This window comes from Carassius auratus, chromosome 20 (genome assembly GCF_003368295.1).
Source record: "Carassius auratus strain Wakin chromosome 20, ASM336829v1, whole genome shotgun sequence".
Classification (NCBI taxonomy): Eukaryota; Metazoa; Chordata; class Actinopteri; order Cypriniformes; family Cyprinidae; genus Carassius; species Carassius auratus.
The window spans coordinates 25,483,148-25,498,166 of record NC_039262.1 but is presented as its reverse complement, the minus strand read 5'-3'; the positions used below and the strand labels follow the sequence as shown (position 1 = coordinate 25,498,166).

Here is a 15,019-nt window from a genome sequence, read left to right as displayed (position 1 = left end):
ATAGCCAAATAAACAGGCTCTTTTGAACCAGTTTCTGAACCAGTTACTCAAGTCGTAAATACCAGGTGACCAGTTTCACTGATGCCATTATAGTTAGCATATATCAGCAATATAGCAATAATAGCAATTATGAATGATCACTGAAATGTTTGGACTTTATGATGGTTGACATATTTAAAAAAAAGTTAATAGCAGTAATAATTCCAGCAGGTATTACTGTTTCTTCCACCCAGTGAAAACTGGAAAACTATTGATGGGACAGAAAAAAGTTTGTGTTGATGAGTTTGTGAGGAGTATTTCAGTGCATTCCTGTAGCCTGAATGACCTTTAGAGAAAGAATGCAAGAAATGCCTCATGAATTTAGTGCACAGTGTGTGTGTGTGTGTGTGTGTGTGTTTGCAGAACTACTAGCTCTCACACTTACAAAACAACTCAAAATGATTTAGTCATATAAAAACAAACAAATATAATAATAATGCAAATAAATGGTGCAGAATCGCACAAATCAAAAAGTTCACAATCCAGGCAAGCGGAATAAAACACAGCTGGAGATTAACTGGTGTCTCAAAATGCAAGACTTCAAAATTATCCATTTATCAAAAAAAAAAAAAAAAAAAAAAATTAAAACTCAACCCAACAACAATAAAAAACAACTTAAAATGTATATTATTGTACAATTGTGATAAAACAGCTTCCAATCCAATATAAGTAATGTATATATCTTGCCTTCATGCTAGCACTGCATTTCGCGTTCATACCACACTCTCAGGCTACGTTCACACTGCAGGGCTTAATGCTAAATTCAGATTTTTTTGAAAAAAATCTATTTTTTTTGCAAGGCCGTTCACATTTCCATTTAAATGCGACCTTTTGTGGTCTCCTGTGTGAACGTGAAATGACCCAGAAGTGATCTGCATACGCAGAAGAGTACTCAACGGTGAACGACGTCACTCGTTGTTTGCGGAAGTAGCTAACGTTAAACATGGATGTCAACAACAGTGTAGTCAACAGCGGAGCTCTTTTGCAATATTAAAGTTCTTTTCCCAACGGAGCCAGCACAACAATCTTCTCGTTTTAAGAAGAAAATTAAAAAAAAGGAGGAGAGCAAGGTTTTTGGCCATGGCGTTTTGTGGAGCAGTGTTAGCAATGTCAGTACAGAGAAACATGAGTCGCAGCCAGGAGTGGTGGGATACTGATGTGATTGGCTCTTCTCGTTCCCGCCTACTTCAACGCAGAATTATGATGTTTGTAGCGTATCAATGACGTACGGGTCGGATACATGTGGCCTGGCCGTTCAGACGGAGGTTGCATTTCAAAAGATCGGATGCGTATCGGATTCAGGACCACATATCCAAGTGGCCTGGGTCACATTTGAAAGGTCCCCTTCTTCGTGATTCCATGTTTTAAACTTTAGTTAGTGTGTAATGTTGTTGTTAGAGTATAAATAATATCTGTAAAATGCTAAAGATCAAAGTTCATTGCCAAGCGACATATTTTATTTAACAGAATTCGCCTACAACGAACGACCCGTTTGGACTACAGCCCTCTAGTTCCTGCAGTAATGACATCACTAAAACAGTGTTTTGACTAACCTCCGCCCACAGGAATACACAAAGAGGGGGCGTGGTCTTGTTGCACTCCGACGGAGAAGAGGAAGAGCTGTGTTTGTGTTCCCGAGTTAAAATTATAATCCACATGTAAAACTATGTGCAAGCACATTTTGCTGAGGACAGCTTCCTCAATCTCAATCAGTTTAATGCCGGATTCACACAAAGATTATTCTTGAAAGATGGAGCAGTTCCCTCTTTGTCTGGAGAAGGCGTTGTTTATAGACCACAACCGGTAAGTGTATTTTATTATTTAAGTTGGTGCGTTTAACAGTTTCTGTAACTTATTACACAAAGGGCAATGCTGTTTAGCTTTGTTAACTAGATGTTAGGGCTGTGCAAAAAAACGAATGCGGTTTTCATGCGCATCTCGTCAGTAAAAACGCTCCTGTGACTATAAATACATCTCCAGCACATGCGTTCTAGCCCAATCACGTTACCAGGAGGGCAGGGTGAGCTCAGCTGCTGTCGAATCACAGCACAGGAACCGCTGGCCCAATCAGAACTCGTCACGTATTTCTGAAGGAGAGGCTTCATAGAACAAGGAAGAGATCAGCCCGTTTTAATGAAAGTGAAAACAGTGGTATACAGATAGGTGAATTGTGTGAAAAATACTGTGTTTTTTTACACGTGAAACATGAACACATGTTTTATTGTACACTGTAAACACAATCAAAGCTTCAAAAAAGTGCGAATAAAGGGACCTTGAAAAGATCGGCTCTGTGTCGTTCAGACTGTCATGAAAAGATCAGATACAGGTCGCATAGGGGCAAAAAAATCGGAATTGGGTCGTTTCAGCCTGCAGTGTGAACGTAGCCTCAGAAATAAAATGGACAGATCTCTGTCACTGGGGCAGTACCCTTTTAAAAGGTACTGATATGTTCCATTTAGGGACTAATGTGTACTTGTAAAGTAATGATATGTACCTTTAAGGCACTATTAACCTAGTAAGAAAATAGATATTCTTAAATGTATTTGAAAAAAAAAGATAATAATAATAATTCATGCTAAGCATACTACAAATACATTTACATTTATGTATTTAATAAAAATTCCATGCAATTGTACTTTTCTTAAAAATTTTAAATTGAGAAATATTTTAAGCTTAACATTAAGCAATGTGCATTTTGCACAAGTAGTACTCCAAATAAAGTTAAATTATATTTTTTATATCAGTACGTCTTATATGTCAGTAAATATGTTTATAGGTTTGAACTACTGTATACTTCATATTAAATAAATGTATTAGTTTTTTACTAGGGTATGTTCCATTAAGGGGTAAATCAACTACAAAGATGTACTCTTCAGCTTTTATTTTTAGCATTATACTTTTTTTTCTTCTAAGATTGCACTTCATGTTCAAGTCCTCCTGGAGAGAATGGTTGGAAAAGACACATTGAAAAGTCTCTGTTCTTTGGAAACAGTCTGCTGTAGGCTCAGAGTTCAGAGGATGCCGTCGGGGCTCTGTTTGGGACACTCTTCATACAAAGCGTGTTGTGACTTCTCAGCCGTAGTGCTGTAAGGCAAACAAGGGCAAAGATCAACCATATTTCACGTGTATCAGGTTTAACTGTGATCTGCTTTGAATAAAATATGTTCATAATAAAAGAATGTGGCTTTCTTGGCGGTTAAAGAGCTTAGTTGTTTTGATTTGTGGTTTATGTGATATCCAGCCTTCCTTATTAAAAACAGGAAAGGGGGAAAAAATCTCCAAACTTAGGCAGAGAAATGTTTTATTAACATGTCTCTTGTGAGGGTGCTGGCAATATTTTAGCATCCCCTACTGTAAGCGTCCAAATAAAGCACACAAAACAGCAAGAAATTAACCTCCCAATACCTGTTCAAATCTTAATAAAACTACTGGAATTCACTTTCATGAAATCTCCAAGGGGAAATGAAAACAAGGCCCAGATGGAATCTGTTGATGTTTTTAGCATTTCTGTGTGGATTTGGGGGAGAATGTGCAGATTAGGGAGGAAACCATTCGTTATCAACAGCAGATACGTTTCCATCCAAGTTATTTATTTATTTATTTATTTGAAAAAGGTATAGCACATAAAATGTTTATCAGTACAACTGAGAGAAATGTGTTGAAAATCTTTTTTTATTTTATTTTAGCATTTCTGTTTTTATACTATAAGTGTCAGAAAAACACATTTTATATAAAAAAAGAGATTTAATGCATAATAAATGTGGTGTCACTTGACAAAATTGCACATGTCCTCATCCATAAACTGACTACCATTAAAGGGCCATTAAATGTTCAAGGGTTTGTTAAATCTATTCTGACTTCATACTGTATAGTGGAAGGGCACAAAAAATATTTGACTATCAATATTTAAGGTCTCAAACTTTCTGTTGCATATTACAGTTGAATGAGTGAAGTATCAGTTGAATTTCAGGACCGCATTTTTTCGAACTGTGATGTCATGGGTTTAAATGAAAGACTTTTTCTTATGAGAAACAATAAAAATAACTTTGTGCACCACTTCTTTCCTGGTGGGTGGGGACTAAAAAAAGGTAATACACGCATGTAGAGTACATGCATTTCCTGGAAAACCCACCCTACTGGATTTTCTGAGTACGTTAGGCTACTGCTTTCCAAGTAAAAGGACTTGAATGCACAGATACTATTTAAACTGAACTGAGCTGGATGATGTCACTGATAAACTGCCTTTAACTGAAAGTTGAGTGTTTACTTTTGTCATTTTGCATTATTGACACACGATTTTCCAATTTAATACAGTCAAGTGCTTTGACACAATCTGTATTGTTAAAAGCACTATATAAATAAAGGTGACTTGACCTGACATGTTAAAAAAACAGGTCAAATATGCAAATCAAAGTGACTCCAAAAACATTTATCATGATGGCTGATTGAAATCCAACATTAGCATTTGATAAATACCACATGTCTAATTAATTAGATTATAAGACAATTAGATGTGGTTATTAGAGTTAATTGATGCAAAAGTAGTAGTTAATACTGTAGTTAGTGAATAGTGAGAATTGGTCCCCAAAATAAAGTGTGATCAGATTAATATATTTGGGCAGGTACTCATACGTCTGCAGTGTCTCACCTTATGTGCTCCACATCCTCTATAGTGTCTGGCAGGGGCTTATGTGCTGTCTCAGGCAGAAACATAGTGAGGGCGGCACCTACGAGCGGGCACAGGCCGAATACTACCATGGGGGCGTGACGGCTGATGTTTCTCAAGAGGTAGATGATGGGTGCAATCACTCCGCCTGCCCGTGCGCACATCGAACCCATGCCTATGCCATTTTGTCTGAGAAAAAGAAAGATATGTTTCTGTATCTCACATCTCAACTGAACACTGGCTTCGTCATGTGATACCTTCATACAATATGTTAGTTAATATGCGATGGTGAAATAGCCTAATAATGTAATCTATTGACTATGCATAAAAACCTGTTCGTTAACTTAAGTAACAGGTTTGGGTGTCATGTCATAACATATTTTTGATACGACTGACTTTCTATTAAATTTGAATTAATCATTGAAAGTTACTGTGAATAAAAACATTGCAAGTTAGGCTACTAATCTTTCATTGTACAGAAAGAGAGCAAAGAATATTTTCACTGACAGTCTAGAGTTCAAGCGTTCCCATTAAAATCACTCAAGCTGTTTATACTGTGCAATCAATATCTTAAAGATTCGTACACATATCTGCACTTTGTTGTTTCTGACAAGAGAATTCACCAGAAAGAGGTATTCATCCAGCGAGCGAGTGAAGAAAGCACCGATATAAGCGATGACTCATCAGATAAAACATCTGATTGGCCATTGCATTCATAAGCTGAACAGAATCGTGTGTGATTGGTTATAATGCGCAGTGTTGTAAAAACACGTCTGTCGCTGGTTCAGCACAATTTTTTTGTCTTTTGGAAGCTGCATTCAATATCTATTTGGCTCAAAAATCTGATGGGGCACGTTTGGCCATAAATTACAAAATTGTTAGCAAGAGTGGTCCATTCAGAGCTATGACAAGTTTCATTGTCATAATATCTTTCTCCAAATATTCAGTGTTGGTTCTGGGAACATCAGATGTCAGTTTTCTTGACATTAGAGTAACTTTTTTAAAAGGTATGATGTTCCTCTAAAATCAAGAACACTGGACATTTTTTATGTTCCCAGAACCAACACTCAGTATTTGGAGAACGTTCTTATAACATCATTCTGTTAGCTGGGTAGTGTGTCGTGCCAATGACCTAAAAAAAAACTGATTAAACCAGCCTGTTGAATCTGGGAGAGTTTACTGATCTTAGATGATTTAAGCTTTTATGGCAGGTCTTCCAACCAAGATGGTGTTCCTCTTAAAGAAATATTTCATCTAAAAATAAAAATTCATTTTTTTGCATTTAGCAGACGCTTTTATCCAAAGCAACTTACAGTGCATTCAGGCTAACATTTTTTATCTAACGTGCTCTCTGGGCATCAAACCCACAACCTTGCAATGCTCTACTTGAGCCAGAGCAACATTGAAAATGAAGAAAGAAAGTCATACAGCTTTGAGTATAAAGTTATGCCACTTTATAAAACACTTGACCTTGCGTACCTGATGACTGTTGGGAATACCTCTGCTGAGTAAATGTACACTATGGACAGCGAGGCGGTGATGCCAAACTTGCCCACCATGGCAAGTACAGTGCGAACAATAGACAGATCTGTGAAGACAGCAATCATGAATGGATGAGGTTTGTTATGACAGAAAGAGATAGTTTCTGGTTTTGTTTTCCAATTGCTTTGAGGGGAAATGGCACACACAAATCTTCATTCTTAATCCTCATTTGAATCATGACATCACTTTTAGTAAGTGAGTTATGTAAACAGTTTGTGAACTGTGATACATGTGATAAATGTGGCTTAGTAGCAAACAATGGCATGAACACTGTGGAGCTATGACAAAATTACATCAAATGGAGCCTGTGGTCTGTTTATTAGGGGCCAAGCACTGAAGGTGCGATTGCATCTATTGCACAGAAATTCCTGTCCACTATTCTGACATCAGACAGTGCTGACAAAATGTTATGGATTTTGTGTTCCCTTTTCCTTCAAATATTGGGATGAAGTGCCTAGTAAAACATGTTGATGCTCTTCTTTCATGCTACTTTTCCACCGAAGCTGGTGTCCAATCTGTAATTGTTTCTGCTACAGAATAGGCAGTTCTTGGCTCTTTTAGTCTCTGAAAACTAGTTGATCCAAGGAAACACTAACGTCAAAGGTATAATGACTGTAACTAAAGTTTTCTGAAGATTGAAAACTTAGTCTGGTAAGATTGATGCAAAATAAAGTTAACTGGAACAAAATCGATTATAATCAGCAGCACAAATTAAAAGGCGGATGTTAAAAGTACACATGATTTTAGAGCTTTAGTTAAGTAAAGGTTTGGTTTTTCACCTACCATCTGGAATGAATATGGTAACAAGGCAGGCCAGGCCACCTATTGCCAAGAATGCTAACTGGGATATCCTGCGCGAGCGGTTTAGGGTGAAGAGAGTAATGGTTCGTGCTGGCATCTCAACCAAGCCAAAGATCATCTGCGTCAGGTAGATATTCATACCAAAGTCTGAAATATTCAGAGACAGCCCATAGTACACCAGGACATTCACAAACCTGTAACAAACAAAATCAAATATCACAACTCCATAATAATAAAAAAATGAATATGGGAATGGCCCAAGCTCAGAACTATAGCAGAAGTTTTGGTTTTAGTTATTATGAAATATAAAAGAGAAACATGCAAAACTTAGGGAAACGAGAGCCACAACAGAAAATGCTGGAAATCCCACTCCCGAAAAGCCCTGAAATTTCTTCAACAGTTTTTGTGAACAGAAATTGCTATAGTGTTTTGATATGAGGTAGTCATGTAACTGGACCTTTTACTTCTGAAGGCAAAAAATAGAAAGTGTTTTTCAGACTGGAAATAGCTCTCTTATTGATGGCTAAATTACTGAAAACACATCATACACATAACTTTTCTCATTAATTGGACGGCAAATTCATCTATATTTTCTTCTTTTTTCATTTTTAGATTGAGAATTCTAAACCTGAAGTTTGAATATAGGAAAAGTGGGTCATATTGTCCAACATTTGAATCACTCATTTGAATTCATGTTGGGTTTCTGCAGTTATCTTTGTGTTTTATTACCACAAGTAGAAGAGAATTAGGGACTGTTTCCTCATTCTGGGTGTTCGGACCAAATCGACGACAGTGTACCTCCTCAGTTCTTGCTGTATCTCTGAGTTTTTAGGGCTCTGTGAAACAAGAAAAACACATTTCAAGTATTCTCAGACTAGATAACTCTGTAGTACAAGTTGTAGACTAAGAATAATTAAAATATTTCTTTCTGAAGAGAGCTGTTACATCACAGATAAAATGTAAAAAAAAAATGTGCATAGCCCTACTGGAAAATCTAGTTGTTTTACAAAATGTAAAACTGCAAAACTTGCAACATGTTTCTAGCTGGTCCAAATTGTTTTGGGTGTTGTCAAGCTAACCTATAGCTGGTGATCAAAAGTGTCAACATTTTAGACATATAGCAAAAAATTCTCCAAATATTTAGTCACTCTCAAGCTGTTCCAAACCTGTATAACTTTTTCTATGGTACACAGAACAAGTACTCAGTGTATTCATTTATGTTACATTTATTTATAACAAATGTGGACTTCCGCAAAACACAAAAAGGATGCAAAAGAACTAATTGGAGTTTCATAAATGCAGTACTAGTTCATTGTATTCTAACTCATCTTTCTTTATCTGAGTCCTCAGATTCATTTTCAAAGTCGAATACAGTGAATCTAGTAACAATACAGACAAAAGTTCACAAATTCACAAGAACAAACAGAGTGGCCTCAAAGGTTAAGGTTAGTGGTAGATGTGCCATTCATCATCTCTATCCTTACTTCCAGACTTTTCCATATGTTATATTTGTCAGCAAGCTAGTATTCAGACCTGCCTTCCTCCAATCAACAACTTTTTCAATAATCTGATATATATCACAGTATGGAAGAAAAGTTTCTACATCATGGCTGTGCTCCTTATTAGATGCAAACAGCTCTGGTCATGGAGTACAGTAACCTACTAATGAGGAAATTTAGCTCTGTTATATTTATACATTTAGCAGACGCTTTTATCCAAAGCAACTTGAAGGGCATTCAGATCATACATTTTTTCCCCACTGGGATTCAAACCCACAACCTTTTGCACTGCTAACACAATGCTTTACCACTGAGCCACAGGATCACATGTTAAACACTGTCTGAAGCAGGTTCTAAGGATTGTTTGAAAGTCTTGGGTATATAAGATGCTTTTTTTTTTTTTTTTTTTTTTGGAAACTCAGGTTTCCATTCATTGCATTGCATGGATAAAAAGTGATCAGAGCATTATTTTTCTTTTGTCCTCCAAAGAAGAAAGTCATATAGGTTTTAAAATTATGACGAAAGCTGACACATTTTTAACTATTTAAAAATACATATATTTAGCTGAATTTCACATTTAAATCCAACCCCATGTGTTTTTGCCCATGGGCAGTGCCTAAAGCCCAGGAGGAGTTAAGTGGAACAGATGCTATAATTCTTCTTTGAAAATAAGTTTTATACAAATTTTGAGTTTGTTCAATTTACATGTTAGTAATATTGTCTCTTCTTGTCAGGGCAGCTCTTGGCCAGAATAAGCTGCAATAAGATTCAGATATTTTCTCCACTACATGAGACTAAGAGTATGCCGTACCTGACAGAGCTCAATGTCATCGTCTACCAAAGGTTTGCCATTAATAAGTGCTGCCTTACGAATCAGATCCAGTGCCTCTTCATGCTTGTTATTGGCCATTAACCAACGGGCAGACTTAGGAAGCACCCTGAAAATTCACAAAAATAAACATAAATATATAACAAGAATACATGCAAGAACATATGCGACAGCAGCCTCCTAAGCACCTGGTCCTTTTCGGACACTTAGGTCACAAGACACATTGTGGCCTTTTTATGTTTGCAGCTCACCAGATGTAGAACAGGAAGAGGAAGCCTGGGGCAGAGATGGCCAACTGCAGCTTACGCCAGTCTCGGATGAGATAGGCCACCCCTGCAAGCAGAATGTAGCCAAAACCAAAGAAGTAGTCTGTGATGACACCTGCCAACATGCGGTTTTTTGGGCCCGTCCATTCAGTACCTGCAGAGTGAGAAGACAAAATGCACACATTGGACAATAGGATACACTCACAGTAATCCTGAAAATCCCAGTGGAATTAGACTCTGTTTTAGGCCTTGTCTCAGACTAAATTTTATCGCAGACCCAGCTGACTCAACCACAGTGCAACGCAAAATAATACATATTCTTATTATTAAGAAAATTCTCTTGCTGCTTAAATAAAAATGCTCAATACAATTTATTTCTGACAGACTATTTTCTCTAGTTCCAGAAATCTTTACAAAGCATAACAAGTCAAAATATTGGAGGCCTTCAGTGGATCTCTTACTTACCCAACACAAATGCATTCATGATTACTGCGGAAATCGTCATGCCCACCACAAATCGAAGCAGGACATATATGTAGAAATTTGGGGCGAAAGCGACCCCCACTCCAAAGATGGCCTGTACTGCTAAACCAATCAATATGATCATTCTGCGGCCATACCTGAAACAGCATGAAACTGTGCGTCAATACATATATACACTACTGTGTGACTAAGCTCACTTAGTAATATATTTACTAGAAAATAGTTGTGCATGGGTCTACCCTTGCGAAAAACAGATTATTGATTGTGATCTTGTACTTCATATCATATTCTTTCTCTCTCTCTCTCTCTCTCTCTCTCTCTCTCCCTATATATATATATATATATATATATATATATATTTATATATATATATATATATTTATTTATTTATACTGTACGTGAGCTTGGACCACAAAACCAGTCATTAGTCACACAGGTATATTTGTAGCAAGAGCCACCAATACATTGTATGGGGCAAAATGGTAAATGTTTAATTTATGCCAAAGATCATTAGGTATATTAAGTAAAGATCATGTTCCATGAAGATGTTTTGTAAATATCCTACCATAAATATATAAAAACTTAATTTTTAATTAGTAATATGCCCTGCTAGGAAGTTAATTTGGAAGCGACTTTAAACAACTTTAAAGGCGATTTTCTCAATATTTCTATATTTTGAAAAGCATATTTATTCAGCTTTCAGATGTTGTATAAATCTAAATTTCAGAATAATTACCCCCATGACTGGTTTTGTGGTCCATGGTCACATATAATAAGCAACTTCATCATTACAAATGTGAGATTACAAATATATTTCACCACATGACATACAAGTTTCAATGAACATTATGTTTACCATAAATGCTAGTCGCCACATGCAACGTTAAACTTTATTCCAGAGACAATATAATTTTGTATGTGGAAAAATTATATTCAGTTCACACTTTGGTAATGTTTTTATGATATCCATTAAAAATATGCTAGCGTATTACTCTAAAGTTATTTTTCAAAAGGGTCATACTGGTCTGGTCTGTTCTATAATGGTTGCTGACAATATAGCAAAAAAAGCCATGAGTTTGATTCCCAGGTAATGACTGGACTGATCAAATGAATACCTCCTGAATGCAATGTCGCTTTGAGTAAAATAGCCTGCCACATGTAAAAATGCAAACAGTAACATCTTAAATCTTATCATCTTCAAAGGCCATGCGTCCAACCCTAATATTTGAGAGGATTTTCATGGCAGACTGGCTGTTTTTAATGTGTGCATTCACAAAAGTGCCTTGTGCTACAGTCTGTAACAAGGAGTACTTATATGATTTTGAAATGAAAACATATAATCCAGATTATATTAAAATATGTGTTTACTTGCATTGTTGATAAACATGCACTCTTAAAATGCTGGGTTAAATACAACCCAGAGCTGGGTAAAATATGGACAAATCCATCTACTGGGTTTAAATGTTTAACTCAACCTTTTGCGTAGTAACCCAACCGTCGGGTCAAAACAACCCAATCACTGGGTTTGTCCATATTTTATCCAGCTCTGGGTTGTATTTAACCCAGCATTTTTTGGAGTGTGATTTGTGCCAACCGCAACATTGTTTGTGTGCTGAATTGTTGGCTGCCAAGAGCATGAAACCATCAAAGTTCAATTTTAAGCAATAAACTATTTTAGTTCTGTTTTGGATTCAATGTATAATCTAGGTCGTGAAGAAAAACCTGTTTAGAACCACATACAGTGGATGGTCTCATGTAAACATCTGTAGACTTTCCAGTATTTTAGAGCATTCCATCCCACATTCTCCCTTCAGTTCATTCAGCAGTTAATGTTTTCACACCACAGTGCAGCTATTGTCTGTTCAGCTCTGAAATGTGTACATGTGCTGCTTATTAGATCCGCTTTCTAAAACTAGTACATTTCCAATACTGCAGAATTCATCTGATTTGGCTCTAGAACAAGACATTACTAGTCAAATCAGCACTTCTCTCTATAAATATCAGTAAATAAAACCAGAAATAGAAGTCTGCATACAGGACAGAAGCCTTCCCAGCCGTCTCAGAAGTGTGACAGAGCATGAACTGTTTTTCTTACAGACATATTAGTCAGCTTATTAAAAGGGTGTGTTCAGAGATTTTCTGAGACCTGTTTATGTAAAACTTCCAAAACCTGGTGTTTAAGCTCTTGTCCAGGCACGCGCAGATCATAAATCAGTTTGTGTCTATCAGAACGGTTAACCTAACCTGATATCAGTCCTTGAATTTCTGATCCTGTCCGACCCCTCCCACCCCCACCCCAACCCCCCACTGGAATGGAAAGTTTGGGATGTGTGAGAGAGATTTTGTGCATTGAAAATTACCTTGAGATTCTTCTACTTACTTATCAGAGAGGGCGCCAAACAGAACAGCTCCAACCAGCAGCCCAAACATATAGATAGAAGATCCAATGTTGTTCAAAGTGGCATTTTCACACACAAGGTCCCACTGTAAAATAAGGTCACAAGGTCAAAATAAAATAAATCAGTGTTATAATAATCAGGTGGTTTGTGGAACATTATGGCTAGCTGTTGTCAGTCCAAGGTGGTTTATCAGTCCTAACCAGCTTGGTCAAGATGGCCTGCTTTCTTCAAAATCAGTTCTCCATTTGGTACAGTAGCCTGCTGATCATCCATCTAGACTTACTACTGTCAAGCTTATTAACATATATAAATCAGTTATTAAACTGGATTTAGATGAAGGACTGGAGTAGCCCACTGTCAGTAAAAAGTGCAAAAACTGTCCCTTACGAAATACAACAGTGTGTCATTGTTGCAGTATCTCTAAAGGGACAACCTTGTACCTTATCTACCCCTAAAAGATTAATTTTAGTACCTTAGCAGTATATATATATATATATATATATGGGCCATGAAATACTGCAATAGTGACAACCAGTTTTTCTGAATAAATTTACTTAATTATTCCAGCATCATATTTTGGAACTAACTCTTATCTGTCTTCACCACAAAAATACCTTTGGTAGGATCTTGGAAGCAGTTTGTTTTAGAAACTCTGTCCTCGAGGTCAGATGCCCCCCACCCACCCACACAAAAACACTGCAGCTGTAAAGCAGAGAGACATATCAGATAGTCAGCCCCCGTTGTGAGGTTGGGCAAAGATCCAATCTTTGTAAATCAAAGCAGGTTCTGCCAGGATGCCCTGCTGTGAGCAACCCATCTCTCTGGTCACATGTTGCAAAAAGAAATGTAGTTCCATTGGTCTGTCTTGCAGTCCTGTGAGCTACACCACTTTAATGAAGCCGTCTGAGATGCCTTCACCACGGGAGGCCAGAAATTCTCAATGCACTTAGACCCCAAAACATCAAAACTACAATACATGACCGGCACCGATAACACCAGAATGAGAGACGTGTTAAAAAAAGTGCAACGCTGTGCATGTTACATCACAAAACTACCACATCCTGTTATACAACCATGATGTTTTGAGATTAGCACTCACCTCTGTGACAACAGTGCTGAGAAAGACTTCCTTGCTGAATTCCCATCCCCCCATGCAGCCGTTTGAAGTGGACGAGTGCTCAGTAATTGGAAGACTGTGATTAAGCTGGGACAGAAGGCCATCCTGACCGGATGTGCAGGATTCCCCAGGAGCAATGCTGAAGTTGAAGCCCAGCCTGGGGCCGCCACCCTCGGATCTGCACAGGTGAGGGGGCACAGCCCCAGTGAAGACAGACACCAACATGTGGAAGGCCAAGAAGATCTGTGGCAGGCAGATCCACACATAAAGCGTCTTCTGGAAGCGTCCAAACCCTCCAATCCGGTCCAAGACTTCGTCAAAATTCATTCTGCCTTTCCTTGAATGTCACTTCTTAAAAACTTACACAGCATCTATTGAGTTGATGATGACTGGGCCCACGAGTCTTAGGATACAGCAGAAGTTGGTGTGTTAGTGCACATATAAGTAATGCTCCTGATGATGTCAGGTCGGTATTATGATATTATTAATGCTATGAAATGGGTATGGCTAGGAGGGACAGGCGCGTGGGAATGGCTGGTGTAGGTCTCCTCACACCTGTAGCAAAGAGAGGGAGGGAGGGAGAAGGACAGACGAAGAGCTCAGCAGCGGAGTTCTGACTGTTTGGGTTGATTGAGGGAAATATAAGGAGGGGAGGGCTGGGAGTGACCCAGATATCTGAAATGAGCCAGTCAGCACAAGGGGGAGGGACTATTGAGTGAAGGGGCAGGGATTATCTTTGACAGGAGGAAAGAATTACTTTCACACTCTCTCTCCATCTGCATTACAAACTCAAAGGCACCGTTTCGTTCCTCTTCTCACCAGCCTCCCCCTGCACTTGTTTCTTCCTCTTTATTTTACTTTCATTCACAAACTGTATGTCTGTGGGTGAGAGAGAGCAGAGGAAGTGTAAGAGAAAGTAAAGGAAGTCTGATTTTTGCATTGTCATCTCTTTCCAACATAACTAGATTATTTTACAAATAAGAATTAGGGGTCACACTTTAGTTTGGGGACAATTTCTCAATATTAACTTTGACTTTTTCCTCAATAAACTCATCATTTGCTGCTTATGAATTCAATAGTTATGTCACAATCTCCGGCTAGGAGGGAACAAGGAATGAGGAAACGCTGGAGATAACACGAATAAGTCTTTAATAATCCAAAGTAGAGACTGAAAAACCAGGGAGACATCCAACAAGTAGATCCAACAAACAAGAACCGAATGGACTAGGATTTTTAGAGGCGGGATAATTGGGGGAGCAGTGAGACACACCTGGAATCAAATTAACACAAGCAGAGCCAGCGAGGACAGAAGGAGTCCAGCTAGACCCAGGCCACAGCCATGATGTTGACCTACGGTGGAGCCCATGGAAGGAGAAGC

At 37.9% G+C, this 15,019-nt stretch overlaps 1 protein-coding gene across 1 annotated transcript; it reads right to left on the bottom strand.

Annotated features, from left to right (window-relative positions):
- Positions 1 to 2,905: 2,905 nt before the first annotated feature.
- LOC113121279 (organic cation transporter protein) lies at positions 2,906 to 14,262 on the bottom strand. Its single transcript, XM_026291619.1, has 10 exons — positions 13,624 to 14,262; positions 12,506 to 12,609; positions 10,108 to 10,262; positions 9,628 to 9,796; positions 9,359 to 9,485; positions 7,778 to 7,884; positions 7,031 to 7,242; positions 6,185 to 6,293; positions 4,688 to 4,894; positions 2,906 to 3,123 (listed from the first exon to the last, which is right to left on the bottom strand). Exons 1-10 carry the CDS (start codon positions 13,966 to 13,968, stop codon positions 3,051 to 3,053), a joined length of 1,608 nt encoding a protein of 535 aa, XP_026147404.1. The 5' UTR covers positions 13,969 to 14,262; the 3' UTR covers positions 2,906 to 3,050.
- Positions 14,263 to 15,019: the final 757 nt, after the last annotated feature.